General features: G+C 45.5%; 1 protein-coding gene across 2 annotated transcripts; it reads right to left on the bottom strand.

Moving 5' to 3' along the window:
* Positions 1–165: 165 nt before the first annotated feature.
* LOC112253700 (UDP-glucose:glycoprotein glucosyltransferase 1) lies at positions 166–12,554 on the bottom strand. Of its 2 annotated transcripts, none has more exons than XM_024425654.2 (38): positions 12,451–12,554; positions 10,985–11,123; positions 10,799–10,878; positions 10,580–10,710; positions 10,383–10,495; positions 10,086–10,260; positions 9,823–9,998; positions 9,589–9,689; positions 9,371–9,470; positions 9,224–9,284; positions 9,044–9,135; positions 8,824–8,974; positions 7,756–7,875; positions 7,569–7,654; positions 7,035–7,170; positions 6,786–6,917; positions 6,533–6,697; positions 6,338–6,458; positions 6,169–6,267; positions 5,585–5,679; positions 5,287–5,493; positions 5,059–5,190; positions 4,747–4,973; positions 4,551–4,653; positions 4,374–4,453; positions 4,036–4,225; positions 3,697–3,855; positions 3,505–3,590; positions 3,271–3,355; positions 3,038–3,126; positions 2,823–2,927; positions 2,649–2,733; positions 2,341–2,523; positions 2,094–2,254; positions 1,880–1,994; positions 1,624–1,740; positions 1,377–1,527; positions 166–1,306 (listed from the first exon to the last, which is right to left on the bottom strand). In XM_024425654.2, exons 1-38 carry the CDS (start codon positions 12,482–12,484, stop codon positions 1,284–1,286), a joined length of 4,605 nt encoding a protein of 1,534 aa, XP_024281422.2. In that variant the 5' UTR covers positions 12,485–12,554; the 3' UTR covers positions 166–1,283. The 2 variants fall into 2 exon arrangements, with proteins under 2 accessions (XP_024281422.2, XP_024281424.2); XM_024425656.2 differs by lacking the exon at positions 12,451–12,554 and adding an exon at positions 11,862–11,880.
* Positions 12,555–15,530: the final 2,976 nt, after the last annotated feature.

Below are 15,530 nucleotides of genomic sequence, written 5' to 3'. Positions count from 1 at the left end.
GGGCTGCCTGTGTAAGCCCAGCCTTTTAGTAGTAAATCTGTAGTCATTCTTACTCCAGCCATTACTGTATTCTTATAGATGGCACGGTATATAAGAGTATAATCCAAATGTCTTACCAGTCAAAACAGAGGAAACACCAACACACGTAAGAGGGATCACGACCAGTGTTGGTGGGCTCCTTGATTTTTATTACAAAATATTGATTTCCCACAATTAACAGTACATATTTAGCCAAAACAAAGAACGGAAACAGCCAGTGGTTGGTAATGGATGACTAAGTGTTTACTCCAGAACAGACCACAGCGGAGAAAGCAGGAGTTAACTACAGCACTGGTGGCCAATCTGACCCAAGGCTTTGTTCCAGTCAGTCTGATTCAACAAGCCCATTAATCATCATCTTCATTAGACTGACTAGATGAAATTGGTGTGTTGCTAGAACAAAACCCTGCTCCCACAGACCTTTTGTGGATAAGATTGGCCACCCTGAACGACAACATTCTAGTCATTAGCCTGCTGCCTTTCAAGGCACTGTTACAATCAATTTGAGTGATCACGGAACTCCTAGTGCCGTCTGTCGCTGATACGTCCCCACCAGTCCCCACCCACACATCCTTTAACTCCACATCACGCTCACAAGGATGCAACGTTCCGAATGTTGCAGGTAAATTGTAGAGATATGAATCCCTATTTTACTACATGACAGAACTAATGTCTGTTTCACATTAAATAAAATGTCGCTCCAGTCCTCTTTGTATTGTCATTAGGAGATTGAATCGGGTCGATTGGCCAAAACCATCTTTCCCTGAGTTTGACACAGGCCATGGACAACTGAAGTCTAAAGCACAGAAACAGAAGGCATAGAACAGGACAACAACTCATCTCATAACTTAAGCTGCTATTTATCAGTGTGGTTTAACTCCTAAGCCCAAACCTCTACCCACAGACAGTAGTTTAAGAAGGTGTCCTAATCAGTGCAAACACGGATGGATAAAAAAATATTAGGGTAGGGGGGGACTGTTGGAAATGTCCGATTTTTTACAGACCCACACACAAACACACACCCATATCATCCAATAACAGTCACCCCATATCATCCCCACCCAGCACCCCTTCCCTATCCCGTATCCTCGCCACTCTCACAACAGGGAAAATACAAATAAATGGAAAATGAATGGTTATTGGTTTGCAGTCCATCTGTCAATGCTGTTCCAAAGGAGAACAGCATTGTCGAACATGGTTCCATCTTTTGTTGCTGCTACAGCCACATCTTCCATCCACTGGTCTCACAACTCTATACGTGTATCATCTGGGAGAGACAGAGAGCGGGATTAGTCAACTGTATAGGTTTGCCAATCAGTGTTATGTTATGTATGTACCTGGCTTGTCCTTCTGTGTGGTATGGTTCTCTGCTCCTCTCTCCTGGACTCTGTTCTGCAGGCGTTTGATCTCCTGGTCGTAGTCGCTCCACTCTGCTACGATACGAACAGCTGCCTGCAACTTGGGCTCCTTGGTCTGGGGGTTGTTACACTGGAGGAAGGGTTAAACATTTTAGTTTCCCCGTCCAAATAAACACAGTGGAGTGTAACAACACAGACATGACTAGAATCTGCACACACTTCGTACCAGATCTATAGTCTTGGCCTTTTTCTTAGAGTTGTCGTCACACCAAGTCTCACACCAGAGCCACTCCTGAGGCAGAGACTTGATAGGCACCTGGTGGATCATATTATTAGGCAGATCCTGGAGACAGAGAATAGGACAATATTAGAAATATAAATACAGAGTTGGAGGATATTTAACTTCACAAAGGTTGTTTGGGAATATCAAAAATCTGAATGTTATACACCCATATTCACTTTTAATACACACACACACACACCTGGTCGAGGTTGGACAGGCTGTTGGGGTCTTGACTCAGGCCTTGGTATTGTCCTCTCAGTCTGTCTCCTGCTGCTATCTTACGGAACTTCTTCAGATCGACCACATACAGAGCACTGGAGAGACAGAGGGTTACACACACACGTCAGTATGTGTATACACACACACACACACACACACACACACACACCCTTCTACCGCACACACTCAGTTACCTGATGTGATATTTGCGTCCAGCGAGGTGACTCGCCCAGTAGCCCGACTTCCAGAAGCGGAAGCCGTCCATCTCTCTCCGGCTCTCACAGAACGGTGTGTAGCCATACGGCGCTCCTTCAAGGTCAAAGTCACGGAGCTCCTTCAGGTCGGTACGCACTATCTGTAGGAGGAGAGACGAAAGAGAGTTCTCAGGTTTACGCAAATCAGAGACATGGACATTGAGTGTGTGTGCACGTGTGTGTGTACCTGATCTGCGTCCACGAATAAGAACTTGTCGACGGACAGAGGGAACAAGACATCCAGGAAGAGGATCTTGTAACCCCAGATAATCCTCTGTTTCTCGGTCTGCTGGTGTAACCACCGCGGCCACTTATACTGGACGAGTTCATACTGGAAACCATACTGCTCTGCCATGTACGGGATAAACTCCTGTGGGAATAACATTTATTCTGGACTGAACTCAATGAACACTCAATATTGGAAACCCTATTCATACCGCCACACTCAAAGTAAACTCCTAGAGTAGTATATATTTATATTTTATACTTAACTACCTTAAATGCCGGGGACAGGTAGTTTTTGAGGAACCAGAACTTGACTGGTGTTTTGGTGTTCTTTAGAACAGACAACATCATGATCCTAAAAGAGAGAACAAATTGTGGGATTACAACAGACAAACACTTGGAAAAAGCACACACACACACACACACACACTCACAGGTGTGTACCTGAGGAAACGTTCGTAGAGGTGTCCAGAGGCCACAGAGAAGATGTTGATGACATCATCCTTCTCCTGTTTACTCTCCTCAGTCTTCACACCTCCTGTAAACCCTCTGGGGAGAGAAAGACAGGGAGAGAATAAACACCATCAGATTCAGCAGAGATCAAATAGGTATGAAACAGTAGATGTAAAGGGTGGAGCTGGATGCTTAGTGAGAGATACCTGGTGAGTGACTCCCAGAAGCCCGAGTCGTTCTCCTGGGTTCCATCACTCAACAGCTCCTCACTGAACTTCTCTGGCCTCTTCTGGACCTGATCAACAACAACAACACACGATCAATACATTACTTAGCAATGGACTTATTGATCAATTTGAATTCAACCTCAGCTTTATTGAGACCTGACAGCAACCAACAACATGAAAGCTGTACTCTACAGCTGGGGTCAGAGCAGTACCTTGACTTTGATGATCCGGCTCTTGAAGTTGTTCAGCACCACGATGAGGTCATCAGCATCGGCTGGAGAGTCTGTTCCATCATGACTGGAAGAGAGGATGTGATGTCAGAGAGAGGAACAAGAGGGTGTGCATTGTGCAGGCTTTCGTTCCAGCCCAGCACTAACACGCCTGGTTCCACTAGTCATGTGCTAAACTGAAGACGGCGTGATATGTCGAGATGTGATCTTCCGTACCTGTAGATCTTGTAGATTTCGTCAGACCGTCCTTTCCTCAGCTTCAGGATCCAGGCTCCTGGGTTAGCCTTCAACTGGAAATAACCCTGAGGACGACGACAACACAACGCCCTCGTTCAACCACAACAACGGAGAATAGAAAGGTGTCTGCCTATCAACAGAGGTTAGGGTTAGAGGTCAGGGGTGACTCACCAGGTTAGCCATGACGATGGTGTCGACGATGACAGGGTCGGAGGGGGTTCCCAGGGTGAACTGGAGTCCTCTGGGGGGCTGACCTGTACTCACGTCAAAACAGTGACCCTCCAGCAGCAGATGTTCCAACTCGTATTCTGCTGCTACTATACTGTCCACCTAGACAGGGAGAATAGAGAACCATTATTAAACCTTAAAAAAAATAACTTAGACAAATACCAGAATACTCCGTCCACAGTCACTACACTCTCCAGCTGAAGAGGTGCAGGACAACATTAGCCAAGGCAACCGTGCTATAAATAACACAATCCTAAAAACAAAACAGCACAGAAAACACACCTCTTCCAGGTAGATATTGTCCAGGTCATATCTAGTGCGTATAGACTCCACCATCCAGCTCTCAGGGGTGTTGAGGTTGAGTGTGAAGAGGGGAGTTTGAGGCATGTCCAGGAACTTAGCCAGGGGACCAGGGGAGAAACTACCGTCAGTCTGGAACAACACCTCAGGCTCCAACACATACCGGTAGAAACTGGGAGAAGAGAGGAAGGTTTAGAGAAACACAGGAAAAACCCTCAGGTACTACCAGGGACCTCTAAGGGGAAGGAAAGTAAGACAACAGAAACGAGGTCCTAGCAGTTAAAACAGGATGACCTGCATGTAGCTGGGGTCTTGCTCACCTTTTGAGAGGCAGGTCTGAGAGTTTGGACTGGCAGTTCATAAACACCCGCAGGTTCACATTGACCAGCTTCTTCAACACCTGGTAGAGAGAGAAACATGGAGAGACAGATGGCTGTGAGACAGGAGTTCTGTCACTCCAAATACTCTAAGTGACAATTATTTGAAGCAGTACGAACCAATAGGAGCGGAGCTAGTTTCTGGGCGTCCCTGGTTACGGGGTCTATCACGGCAACCATGTCAAAGTAGACGTCTCCCTCTGTGGGCCGGATCTTTACAGCACTGTGGACCAATCATAGACCAGACAGAGGTAAGCAGAAAGTATATAGGCAATGAATAAAAACATGAAGTAAAACATTTGATTAGTTTCAGTACCTGTATTGGTCATCAGCAAAGGCATGTTCTATCCTGGCCTCTCCTTTGGGCTGAGAGGAGAGCAGAGAGTCAATCTTCATCACCAGGTCACTGGCCCTGTCCTCCTCCACCCCAAACTGCTGGACCTTGCTTTTGATTCGCTCTCCCGAGGTCTTCAAAATGATACTCTCCAATAGGAGGAAGTCATCTTGGTTAAAGACCTCCCCATCCTCTAGCGGACCGATGATCTGTCGGCAGAGAGAGAGAAACGCCATTGTGACACTTCAATCACAGTAGGAAGCGTGCTAGTGTGTGTGTGTGTTGCCCACTCACCCGTCCGTTGCTGATGACTGCTCTCTGTCCTTTCCCCAGCTTGAGAACGTCTCGGCAGTAGACAGTGTGAGACAGCAGGAAGTCAAACTTAGGACCTTCAAAGGCACTCTTAAACAAGGCAACGTCCATACCCTGGAGAGATGGAGAAAGAAATGATTGTTTGTAGTGTAGGACAGTACAGTAAAGGGTGAGACAGAACGGTGTATTACGTGTGTGTAAACTCTTTACCCCGACAGTGAACTGTGTGACGTCGGCCCCAGTCTCCAGTGCCTTAGCGGTCTCTTCTTTAGCCAGCTTGGTGATGTAGTTTTTAGCGTTGTTAGCTGTCTGGGTCTGCATGGCGGCCCATATCGCCCTGGCAACACGACTGTTCTCCTCGGATGGGCTGTCGCTAGGGTTGTTGATCAGGCCCAATCGCACGTTGTTACTGGTTTTCTGTTGAAGGCAGATTTAGGAGAATCTGTCAGATGGTAGGTTTTTTTTGTGTGTGGATTTTTTGGATCGTGTTACAGTGACATCATCATACCATGTGTCTGATGGCATCGTATAATAGCTGGCGCCCGGAAGGTTGGTCAAAATCTCCCACAACCCAGAACGTGACTGGACGGATGTAGCCATCATCTAGAGGAGAGAGGGAGTTGAAGAGGAGGAGATGAGAGTAAAAGGGTCACAGACCTTAATCCTGAAATGTATGAGGTTTGATGTTGCAGTGCGATCTCAATTCTTAGTCTTTGAGCAAGACTCTCTCTCTCAGGCAGTTGGCAGAAACAAACACATCCAAGCATGTCATCTCACAGAGATGCAAGATGGTGAGATAATGTTGATGAGAAGTGAGATATGGCTCGTAATACTGTCTGTTGAGAGAGAAAGAGAGGAAGTGCAGGAAACGAAATAAGGGTTACCATGGTGGTCTTTGGGGGCCATCCCTGACGAACAAAAACACAGAGGAGAAAGAACAGAATAGATAGACAAGAGATTTAGGGCTGAAACATTTAGCTCAATAAGATGAAGCTCTGCATGTGTAGCTGTGTGCGTGTGTGTAGCTGTGTGCGTGTGTGTGTGTGTACGTGCGTGTGCGTGCGTGTGTGTATATGTATATATCTATCTTACCCTTCTTGGTCATGTAGTTCATGCTGTTAGCCACAGCAGTGCTCTTCTCTCTGCTATCCAGGAACAGAAAGCGAGCGTACTCATCTATAAAATGGTTATCTGTCAGGAAAGAGAGAGGTGGTTAAGATGGTTCCGTCTGTGTGTATGTGTGCGTGTGTGTAAAACTCACTAGTATTAGATAGGTCCAGGTACGTCCTGGCAGTCGACAGGATTCGAGGGTTGATACGTGGGACAACGTTAGGTTGGGTCATGATGAAATCCACCACATCTTGATCAGTGGCCAGCTCACCCTAGGAAGACACAACAAGAGAAGGTCAGTGTGTCTGTCTGTCTGTCTGTCTGTCTGTCTGTCTGTCTGACTCACCATGTAGACAGCCCGTTGGTAGAAGCTGGTAGTCTCCAGTATTTTGTTCATGGTGACAGTTTCTAGCTCCTCTGGGTCTAGCTGTTCTCGCTGGTACGGCATTCCATTGTACATCACCACTGGCAACGGACCTACACCCGTCTGCAAGTAGTAACCACGCCCTTCCTGGAGGCGGAGATAGATAGGAAGACGGTACATGAAAAACATACCGTTCTGTCAAGAAACATCACGACACATAAAAGCAGAACCATACCTTCCGGTTGTCGTCGTAGGTGGAGTCTGGTCCAAGAATGCTGCCGACCTCCACATAGGGAAACTTCTTCTCCAACACCTTGACGACATCACCTACACTTAGCTTACCACCGCTAGGCACACGGTTAAACATCTAGAGAGAGGAGATTCAAAGAGAGCATTTCCATCTTGATTGGTCAGGCTGATGTTCCAGATCGCTGGGATTGGTCAAAAGACTCATCAATGATTCTCATTGGTCAGACCGACTCACCGAGATGATGGTGTCGAAGGCGGCGGGAGCGTCCAGCTCTTCTGTGATGTAGTTAAAGGCCCGGAGCAGAGCCACACCTGCATCCTCCATACCATCGATCTCATCAACATCAGACACCACAAACACCAGTCCAATCCTACAACACACACAGCAGGGTTATTAGGGATGGACCTCACGATGCTCTCACGACACTTAGGTGCCGATACGCTATGGTTCTACATGTATTGCGATTCTCACGATTCTACATCGTGATTCGATACTGTGATTTTATTGCGATTCGATGTTCCAGACATATTGCTCACCATGTCTGCTACAGGGAGACGAGAGACAAGAGCCATGAGAAAACAAAATAAAAGTCATGGAAATAAAAGTGCCGAAAACAAATTGGCTCCCAATGTAAAAAGATTGAGAACGAGCTATGAAGGAAAAATACAGGAGTTATAATATTGTGATATTGTCAAAAAGATGCAATACGTCAAAGATTATACTCCGATATGTAACTTTTTTAATCCACCAGAAACACACACCCCCTACCTGAGTGGGATGTTATTGCTGTAGAACATCTCAGCAACATTCAACAGCTCAGCAGAACTCTCATGGGTCGGGTCCAGAATCACCACCTAAAACACAAGACATCATTGCTTTTTGCTGTCAGTTCCAAAAATGTACGCGATACGTTTGGTGGCCATCAAACGTCCTGACACACGTATCATGTACTCACGAGGTTGTGAAAGTTTTTCCGGATCTGTCGTATGACTCCGGGGAAGGTTGGTCTGAGGAGCTCCTGGACGCTGTAGGGCCATGAGCCGTACCTGCTGTCTGTCTCCAGGTTATTCATCCACTGAGGAGAGAGAGAGATTAGATTATCATCAAAATTATCAATGCAAAAACAAAGAGTTGGGTTATATACGCGTTTTTAACGGCTTGATTGTATACTGAACAAAAATATAAAAACGCAACATGCAACAATTTCAACAATTTTACTGGGTTACGGTTCATATAAGGAAATCAGTCAATTGAAATTAATTCATTAGGCTCTAATCTATGGATTTCACATGACTGGGCAGGAGACCAGCTATGGGTGAGCCTGGGAGGGCATAGGGGGAGCCTGGCCCAGCCAATCAGAATGAGTTTTTCCACACAAAAGGGCTTTTTTACAGACAGAAATACTTGTCAGTTTCACCAGCTGTCTGGGTGGCTGGTCTCAGACGATCCCACAGGTGAAGGCGGCGGATGTGGAGGTCCTGGGCTGGCGTGGTTACACGTGGTCTGCGGTTGTGAGGCAGGCTGGACGTACTGCCAAATTCTCTAAAACAACGTTGGAGGCGGCGTATGGTAGAGAAACTAACATTAAATTTTCTGGCAACAGCTCTGGTGGAAATTCCTGCAGTCAGCATGCTAGTTGCCTGCTCCCTCAAAACCTGAGACATCTGTGGCATTGTGTTGTAGGACAAAACTGCACATTTTAGTGGCCTATTGTCTCCAGCACAAGGTGCACCTGTGTAATGATCATGCTGTTTAATCCGCTTCTTGATATGCCACACCTGTCAAGGTGGATGGATTATCTTGGCAAAGGAAAAATGCTCACTAACAGGGATGTAAACAGATTTGTGCACAACATTTGAGAGAAATAAACTTTGTGCGTATGGAACATTTCTGGGATCTTTTATTTCAGCTCATGAAACAGGACACCAACACTTTACATGTAGCGTTCATATTTTTGTTCAGTATATATACGGATGACATAGTTGGATGGTCAGGGTTAAATAAAGGGGTAGGTGTGTCTTACGTTGACAGCAGGATTACGGATGTCCACAGCGTAGTCCGAGTCAGAAGGCTGTACGTTGAGTTTGAGGATGTCGTGGATGAAGGGAGTCTCGATAAGGAGAGAACGCAGACCTTCCATCACCCTGGCCTCACTACGGAGAACCTCAAACACACTGGAAACACACACATACAGTCAATGTGTGTCCCTGAAGATGTATGTATGTATGTGTGTGTGTGTGTACCTGAAGATGTCCTGTGTGTCCAGGTCTATGTGTAGTCCGTTGATGAAGAGAGCAGAGTCTCCAGGCTGCAATCCCAGAGTTCCCTTAAAGAACTGGAGAGAAGAAGAGCGGTACGGTCATTACATGTTAATGGGTAGTAGAGAGACAGGGAAGGAGAGCTATGGATGACTGAGCTCTTACCTTCTGGTTCTCTTCCATCTCTTTACGTAACTCAGAGCTGACCACTGTTTTAGTGATGGACCTGAGAAGGGGAGAGAAACCACCAGAATCACACACTACACAGAGATATCAAAAAATATGTTTGTGTTCGTTCGTGTGTGTGTGTACCTAGCCTTGGTAGGGAAGTTCTGACTGAGGTCTCTCATGACGTTCAGGGCGTCTGAAGATGGAGCAGCCAGGATCCGAGCTGCAGTCTGGAAACTCAGATCTGACACACGAAGAGATAAAAAATGAAATATAGTGGGGGAAAAAAGGAGATGATTACTGTAGTTACAGTTGTCTTGATGCAGGAGAAGAGAGGCAAAGAAAAAATAAAGTCCGTCCACCTTGCATCTGCCAGACTTTAAGGGGAGCCATCTCATTGGTGCTCTCCACCAGGTGTTTCCTTAGCTCCTTCAGCTGCTCCTTCAACTCAGGGTACAGAGTCCTGGAGAGAGGAGCGGTACGGAGAGGAAAATGAGAGGGAAGAAGAGAGGGAAAGATGACACGTTTCTCCACCCATGACGCTCCAAAGCAGAGTGAGTTTGTGGAATAGCATTTCATTTTGGTAGGTTGGTTACTTCAGTTTTCCAAAGAGGAATCCCTGGACCTCATCCACTGGGTCATTCTCCCCCATCAGTGTAGCATTCACTTCCGCTCCCTGGACCTGTGTATCGTCCTTAGCCTTGTATTCCTGGTTCTTGATGGCCAGCTCCACTCCATAACCAGACAAATACACTCTACGACTGCTGGGAGACTGGCAACGAGAGAAAGAGGAAAAGATGAACACGAAATGCTGTCGGAATTATGCTTCCCATCATGTGTATTGCGGTGTTTTTCTTACAGCCAGGTAGTGACGAAGCACATAGGTGGCCAGTCCCTTGTTGACTTTGGACAGCATCAGCTGATGGAACATTGTGAATTCCGAACTTCCAATCTCGGCATACAGGATAATAACCGGAGTGTCGGGATTTGATCCCGGGAACCTGTGATCGCTTTTGAATAGGTAGGGCTTAGGCCTGGGACAAAGAGGGATGAGATAAGGACTATTTAATGAATTATTATCACTTCAACAGAGGTCTTTATCAATCAAAGTGGATATTCACAGTTTGTGTGTGGGTGTCTCCCAGTGTGTTTGTACCGTTCTGCTGCGGTCTCCATCAGTGCAGTCAGTTTCTCCGTGTCACATGACTTCTCTCCGTGGACATTGAAGAAGGCTGAGCAGCCGGATGGAGGGGGCTCGTTGGACGCTATCTACAGGAGAGAGAGGCGAGAAACAGTGATGACACACACACAGAGGGAGAGGGTAGTCATCTAGTAGTATTGTAGTAATATTACTTGTTGGAAGGAGTGTACAGTAGCGGAGTAGGCCCTGAGAGAGAGGGCAAACTTGAGCATGTTGAGTTGGACTGTGCTGAGCAGAGCACTGGCTCTCTTCACGATCAGGTCGTAATACACCTGGTCTGTATCTGTAACAGAACAACACTTTAATAGATCTTCCAGAGACCAAGTGCTACATAAATCAACATTATCAGTGGAATAAAACATTAAGGCTACCATCATGTTCCCCTTTGATGTTCTGATTTGCTTCGACGAAATCCCAGAACATCTCCTGACTCTCTTCTGCCAGGAACTCACTGAGAAAAAGAGGGGGTGGGGAGTGGGGGGATGAAGAGAAAGAGGGTATGAAGAGAAAGAAAGGATGTTTTTTTAATCTTGTGTATGTGTTGAGCATATTGTTACCTGGCCTCCAGCAGCAGAGGGGTAGAGGCCCACTTGGTGGTGAGACTGGTGGTGACACCCTTGGAGTCAGCTCCTCCAGATACCACTGGTAGCAAGGACAGGGACAGGAGAAGGGCACAGTGCTGCCACATCCTGGGGCCTGGAGAGGAGAAGGAGAGTTTAGTTTGGGGAGAGGAGGAAAGGAGAGAAGGATGAGGGAGAGTTTAGTTTGGAGAGGAGGAAAGGAGAGAAGGATGAGGGAGAGTTTAGTTTGGGGAGAGGAGGAAAGGAGAGAAGGATGGTTTAGTTTGGAGAGAGGAGGAAAGGAGAGAAGGATGAGGGAGAGGAGGGAGAGGAGGAAAGGAGAGAAGGATGAGGGAGAGAAGTAGGAGGAAAGAGAACAGGGTCAATGGAGATCTGTATTGTATCAGTGCTGAGACTGAAAGACTGGCAACCATGCAAGTAATGCTGTTGCCTTCCCTGTTTTGTGTGTTTGAGATAGTATAGCTGTACATTTTCTATTATAAACTGGGTGGTTCAAGCCCTGAATGCTGATTGGCTGACAGTTGTTGTATATTTAAGCAATAAGGCCAGAGGAGGTGTGGTATATGGCCACATATCACAAACCCCCGAGGTGCCTTATTACTATTATAAAACGGGTTACCAACGTAATTAGAGCAGTAAAGATAAATTTTTGTCATACCTGTAGTATACGGTCTGATATACCATGGCTGTCAGACAATTAGCTTTCAGGGCTCGAACAGAACCACCCAGTTTGTACACACGACACAGTCCTTAGCCGTGGTATATTGGTCATATATCACAAACCCTGACGGGCCTTATTGGTATTATAAACTGGCTACCAACGTAATGAGAGCAGTAAAGATAAATGTCATACCCATGGTATACGGTTTGATATACCATGTCAGCATTCAGGGCTAAAACCACACAGTTTATAATGGCCATATAACACAACCCCTCGGGCGTTATTGCTTAATTCTAATCAGCCCAAAATTAACTGTGCAGTTAGCACACTTGTCGTGATTGTAAACACTGCGCCACTAATTCTAACCAATTAGAGCGCTCAGCGTGGCTGTTCAAGGGAGAAATATCCAATGAGCATCTTGACAGGACTTCCGGATTGTTTCAATAAAATCCGATATGGTCAGCTAGCTGGCAACTTATACCCGAATGGTTAGCTATTCTTTAGCTATTTAAATTACGTGTCAGAAGTTGACACCCTACGTGTTGGTCTTGCTCTGTTTGATGTTTAAGTTAACTTGCTGTCGCTTGCTAGCTATTCGTTAGAATAACTGCAGCCTTCATTGGTTAGCTTGCTTGCACACAGGATAACCTAGCTAGTTAGTTCGCGTCAGAATACGTGCAAACTTACAAACAATTTGTGGTGCAACCTCTGACCAATAGTAGCTAGTGGTGACACCTTACAGAATGTTTTACTAACATTAAATGAATGTAAACGTACATACCGAAACCGGCTTGGTAACTTCCCGCATCTGCCATGATCAGAGGGGAGTGGGTGGGGTCCTGGCAACTTCAGTGTAGGTAGATTGCTTTTTTTGCCTGTTAAAAATCTAAGAAAAAGTATTGTCTGTAAGTTTACGTTTCATTTCATCATTCATATGACTACCCCTTGTTGTATGTAATTGAATTATGTTTTATCACTTAAATTAATCAAAGCAGTACAAAATAAAACATTTGCTACATTTATCCACGCTTCAAGTTGGCAACTTAGGCGCCATGTTGGCTCAAAAGGGCCAAGATTTCCCGTAGTTTCATCAGCTTATAGAGGTTTCAATGCATTTTGTGGCACTGCAATACTGTTCAATGTATCAACAGAGATGTTAGAAATAGTTCCTTCTCCGCATCTAATGTACCAAAACCAAGTCAACTCAACACTCCACGTATTCAGATAACTTCCAATGAATTGCTAGACTTTCCACTTGTATTTTATCATCAGAATCGTTGATTTGTGATTGAATGCCCTTATAGGGTAGGCCGTCATTGTAAATAATAATTTGTTCTTAACTGACTTGCCTAGTTAAATAAATAAAACTAAAGCAATATTATTTCCATGTTCCTATACACCATCTTCTCTCTGGACCATAATTAACTGCATCAGGTGGGTTACTGCAGGGCTGGAATGAAACCCTGCACACCCAGTAGCTCTCCAGAACTGCCACCTGCAGTTGTGGAATGTTTGCTCACGAGTATAATTCATTGGTGGATCCTTCCTGATGACCTTGTTGGAATTATGTGGAATCATTCCTTAACCTATAGTAAGTTGACTACTTCAAAATGGTGAAAGTAATCAAATTAAATCCATTTTTATTCTTCACATGCACCGAATACAACAGGTGTAGACTTTACCATGAAATGCTTTGTTTTCAAGTCCTTCAGTTAAAAAGTTAAAAAGAAAGACAAATTATCAAAAAACTAAATATTAACACAATCAAATAACAATAATGAGACTATATACAAGGAGTACCACTACTGAGTCAATGTGCAGGGGTATGAGATAGTTGAGGTGATTGAGGTAATATGTACATGTAGGTAGGGGTGAAAGTGACAAGGCAATCAGGAAAGATAATAAACAGAGCAGCAGCAGCATATGTGAAGAGTGTGAAAGTTTGGTTGTGTGTGTGGCGTCAATATGCATGTGTGTGTGGATGTTTTGTGTGTGTGTGAGCGTATGTAGTCTTGTGTGTGTTTGAGTGTCAGTGTAGTATGTGTGAGTGTGTGGGTAGAGTCCAGTGAGTGTGCATAGAGTCAGCGCAAATAAAAAGGGGGTCAATGTAGATTGTCAGGGTAGTCATTTGATTAACTGGTTCAGCAGTCTTATGGCTTGGAGGTAGAAGCTGTTCAGGAGCCTTCTGGTCCCAGACTTTGCACACACACACACACACACACACACACACACACACACACACACACACACACACACACACACACACACACACACACACACACACTCCATGCTAAAACAGGCTTTTGGGCTCTCTATGGTGCACACATCAGAATCACCTTCATTTGCCAAGTATATTTTCACATATCAGAATTTGACTTAGTAAAGTGCTGCTGCTAGCAATAGAAAAAAATATACAGACAGAATATTGACAAAGACATGTACATAATCTACAGGTTATTGCGACTGCACCAGGCCACCAGCTGTAGGAAGGTTAGGTAACCGGACTGCAGTCTGCACCCCGTCTGCTTTAGAAATGACAGAGGAGAGAGGGTCAGTTCCTGAGGGACTGTACTAGCTCAATGGTTTGATCTAATATTAATACAACAAAGAGCTGGTCCATTAATTATCCTGTCAGACCTGACCTTCACACACACCAATACACACACCACACATGCCCTCCTCCCCCACAAACACACAAATGCACAAATGCACGCGCACACACACTCCCCACAGGGGCCGTTTGTCTGTCAGAAAGGTGATGTCACCAGATGAATTATGGGAGGTGGCTGTCATCTTTGGGGTCAAATACAACATGGCATCCCTGGGGTGGGAGGTCAGCGTTCTCCCTGGCTGCTGTCGCACCTCGCACGACTGCCATTTTATAGGTTACACACAGGACCAGGCCTGTGCAAACAACCCCAATTAAACTCACTCACATTAATATTAACACACTCTACTGTGTGTCTGTGAGTCTTTGGTTTCATGTGAGACCTTGCTAATTAAAGTCTCCATGTCAGTATAATGGGGGTGAGGAGAGGTCCCCAACATGAAGCTAATTCCCCACTAGTGAAGCGGGGAACACTATCATTAACATGAACCTGTAGCGAGGAGTAGGAGGCAGTTGTATTTGGTATTAATACTGACTGGTCCCAGTTATTGATGATATATTGGCATATCATGTTAATATTATTCAACATATTAAATCACATATAAGAGAAGAACGTTACGGCCCATCTCTTCCGGCGCCGACAGAGATGGCCGCCTCGCTTCGCGTTCCTAGGAAACTATGCAGTTTTTTGTTTTTTTACGTGTTATTTCTTACACTAGTACCCCAGGTCATCTTAGGTTTCATTACATACAGCCGAGAAGAACTACTGAATATAAGATCAGCGTCAACTCACCATCAGTACGACCAAGAATATGTTTTTCGCGATGCGGATCCTGTGTTCTGCCTTTACAACCAGTGTAACGGAGTGGATTCCATGCAGCAACCCAAAAAAACGACTCAGAAAAAGAGGGAAACGAAGCGGTCTTCTGGTCAGACTCTGGAGACGGGCACACCGTGCACCACTCCCTAGCATTCTTCTCGCCAATGTCCAGTCTCTTGACAACAAGGTTGATGAAATCCGAGCAAGGGTAGCATTCCAGAGGGACATCAGAGACTGTAACGTTCTCTGCTTCACGGAAACATGGCTAACCGGAGAGACGCTATCCGAAGCGGTGCAGCCAGCGGGTTTCTCCACGCATCGTGCGGACAGAAAGGAACATCTTTCTGGTAAGAAGAGGGGCGGGGGCGTATGCCTTATGACTAACGTGACATGGTGTGATGACAGAAACATACAGGAACTCAAATCCTTCTGT

Source organism: Oncorhynchus tshawytscha, linkage group LG07 (assembly GCF_018296145.1).
Source record: "Oncorhynchus tshawytscha isolate Ot180627B linkage group LG07, Otsh_v2.0, whole genome shotgun sequence".
NCBI classification, from domain to species: domain Eukaryota; kingdom Metazoa; phylum Chordata; class Actinopteri; order Salmoniformes; family Salmonidae; genus Oncorhynchus; species Oncorhynchus tshawytscha.
The sequence above is the reverse complement of the archived record's forward strand: the minus strand, read 5'-3'. Positions and strand labels throughout refer to the sequence as shown.

What these genes read in the sequence shown, in the direction of transcription:
- LOC112253700 (XM_024425654.2), bottom strand. Translation starts at nt 12,484, where the DNA reads ATGGCAGATGCGGGAAGTTACCAAGCCGGTTTCG. An exon ending in CTGTACACTCCTTCCAACAA is followed by an intron (nt 10,496 to 10,579) that starts GTAATATTACTA and finishes TCTCTCCTGTAG; the next exon opens with ATAGCGTCCAACGAGCCCCC. An exon ending in TTTGCTGATGACCAATACAG is followed by an intron (nt 4,654 to 4,746) that starts GTACTGAAACTA and finishes ATTGGTCCACAG; the next exon opens with TGCTGTAAAGATCCGGCCCA.